The sequence below is a fragment of the Sitodiplosis mosellana genome, unplaced genomic scaffold (assembly GCF_009176505.1).
Source record: "Sitodiplosis mosellana isolate CC-2019 unplaced genomic scaffold, AAFC_SMos_1.0 Smas_scaffold_7310, whole genome shotgun sequence".
Taxonomy (NCBI): domain Eukaryota; kingdom Metazoa; phylum Arthropoda; class Insecta; order Diptera; family Cecidomyiidae; genus Sitodiplosis; species Sitodiplosis mosellana.
The window spans coordinates 1-1,842 of record NW_022602405.1 but is presented as its reverse complement, the minus strand read 5'-3'; the positions used below and the strand labels follow the sequence as shown (position 1 = coordinate 1,842).

At 37.6% G+C, this 1,842-nt stretch overlaps 1 protein-coding gene across 1 annotated transcript; it reads left to right on the top strand.

The window, feature by feature from the left end:
- Window positions 1-324: 324 nt before the first annotated feature.
- On the top strand, window positions 325-1,780 carry LOC129580224 (intraflagellar transport protein 122 homolog; the record flags this gene model as incomplete). Its single annotated transcript, XM_055470455.1, has 3 exons — window positions 325-1,173; window positions 1,273-1,503; window positions 1,570-1,780. Coding segments are annotated over exons 1-3 (507 nt in total), but the record flags the coding sequence as incomplete, so codon positions are not given.
- Window positions 1,781-1,842: the final 62 nt, after the last annotated feature.

Genomic DNA, 1,842 nt, shown 5'->3' with positions numbered 1-1,842 from the left:
TGCACACAAGCCCAAATATAAAATAATGGATGAACGAATAAAAAAAAAAGTATAATACTATAAAACTTCAAAAGTATGGCTCCTCAACACACTGTTCTCTCTTTTCTGCACCCAATGATCGCAATGATTTATTTTCAATGTTTACATATGGTATTCGCGGTAAAAATGTCTCTCCATTTTCTCTCATGAACGATATAGAATGTTAAATTAAAATTCCGTTCAAAATTCTGGTTAAAAGTCATGAAGTATTCGATTTATTCAATGGACAACAACTATAAACAAAATCGACCGAAATTCGGTATCTTTTCGTTTTTTTTTTGGTCTTTACAACGAGAAATGAAGTGTTTTATTGGTTTTGTTTGTTTGGAACCTACCAAAGAAGCAAATTATATTGTGTGTGTATGTATCTAGAAAACAATTTTGACTTTTTTTTTCGGAGCAAAAAAATTTTATGAAAATAATAAAAAAAAACGGTAGCGCTAAGTATCAAAACAGCAAAAGATGTTCCTTGAAAGAATACGGGAAGCTTACTAACGTCGCTGCGTGTAAAATGATGTTCGATGCGACAATGAGGTCCGGTACATATTGGTTATGTATGCGAATGTATCGGTGTAAGCGGCTTCTTGATGCGATGCATGTATTTGTGTAAACGGGCCCACATCACAGCAACATACACACACGCAGCACACATACAATTATCGCTTGTGTGTTCGATTGTGTGAATTGGTTGAGTGTATGTGGCTTTTTCTCTCGTCTTTTTCCAACTTGTCTTTTTCCTAATGAGAGCGTATTAATGGAATGCGTAGTAGGCCAGTCATGTTACTATAGCAACTTTTCAACCGTATTTCAATGTAAACAATAGCTCCGTCGAATCTCTGGAAACGACGATTGTCCATTTCGAAAATAGCTATTCGATCATTTGCCTTCAAGAAACATGGACGATGCTACAAGTTGTGTGACCATACGATTTTGATATCTAAAGCCAGAGATATCGTGCATTTCTTTTTTATTTTTGCCTTGACGAAGTGACTCAGTTTATTTTTTCGTTTCGCGCGCAGCAAAAAGCATTGTTTATGTTTTAGTTGCTTTTCTTTGTATCAATTTTAAGATGCGTGCCATTCCCAAATGGGTTGAAAAGATCCACGAGGAGAATGAGGATAAAGAGCAAGCCGGGTGAGTCTATTGAACTGTGGAATTTTGCGTGTGACACCATCGCAGTAAACATGTGCATTTGTTTCTTCTAATTACCATGTGATTGTGATATCATTGTAGGATTCACTCGATTTGCTTTCATCCGGAGGGTATTCAACTTATCGTTGGCGCTTGTGACAAAGTTTTAGTGTATGAACCAAATGAAGGCACTCTTATCGAAACGCTGACCGGACACAAGGACACCGTTTACGCGGTAGCATATGCATACGATGGCAAAAAATTTGCGTCCGGCGGTTCCGATAAATGTGTCATCGTTTGGTCCAACAAACTCGATGGCATACTCAAATACTCGTAAGTTCTATGGAATGCAAAAGATGATTTTAATGGAAATTATATTGAGTGTTCTGTTTATTTTAGTCATAGCGACTCAATTCAATGCTTGGCCTTTAACCCGGTGTCACATCAATTGGTGTCGTGCACTCAGACAGATTTCGCATTCTGGTCGGCCGAACAGAAAGCGGTGCAAAAGTTTAAGGTTTCATCTCGGATAAATTGCTGTGCCTGGACGAACGATGGCCAGTATTTGGCTTTGGGTATGGCAAACGGGACTGTTTCCATTCGAAATAAGGTGAGATGAAATCAAGCAATAAAAATTATGTTAAGTTTTATAACGAGTATTTGACTCTCTTT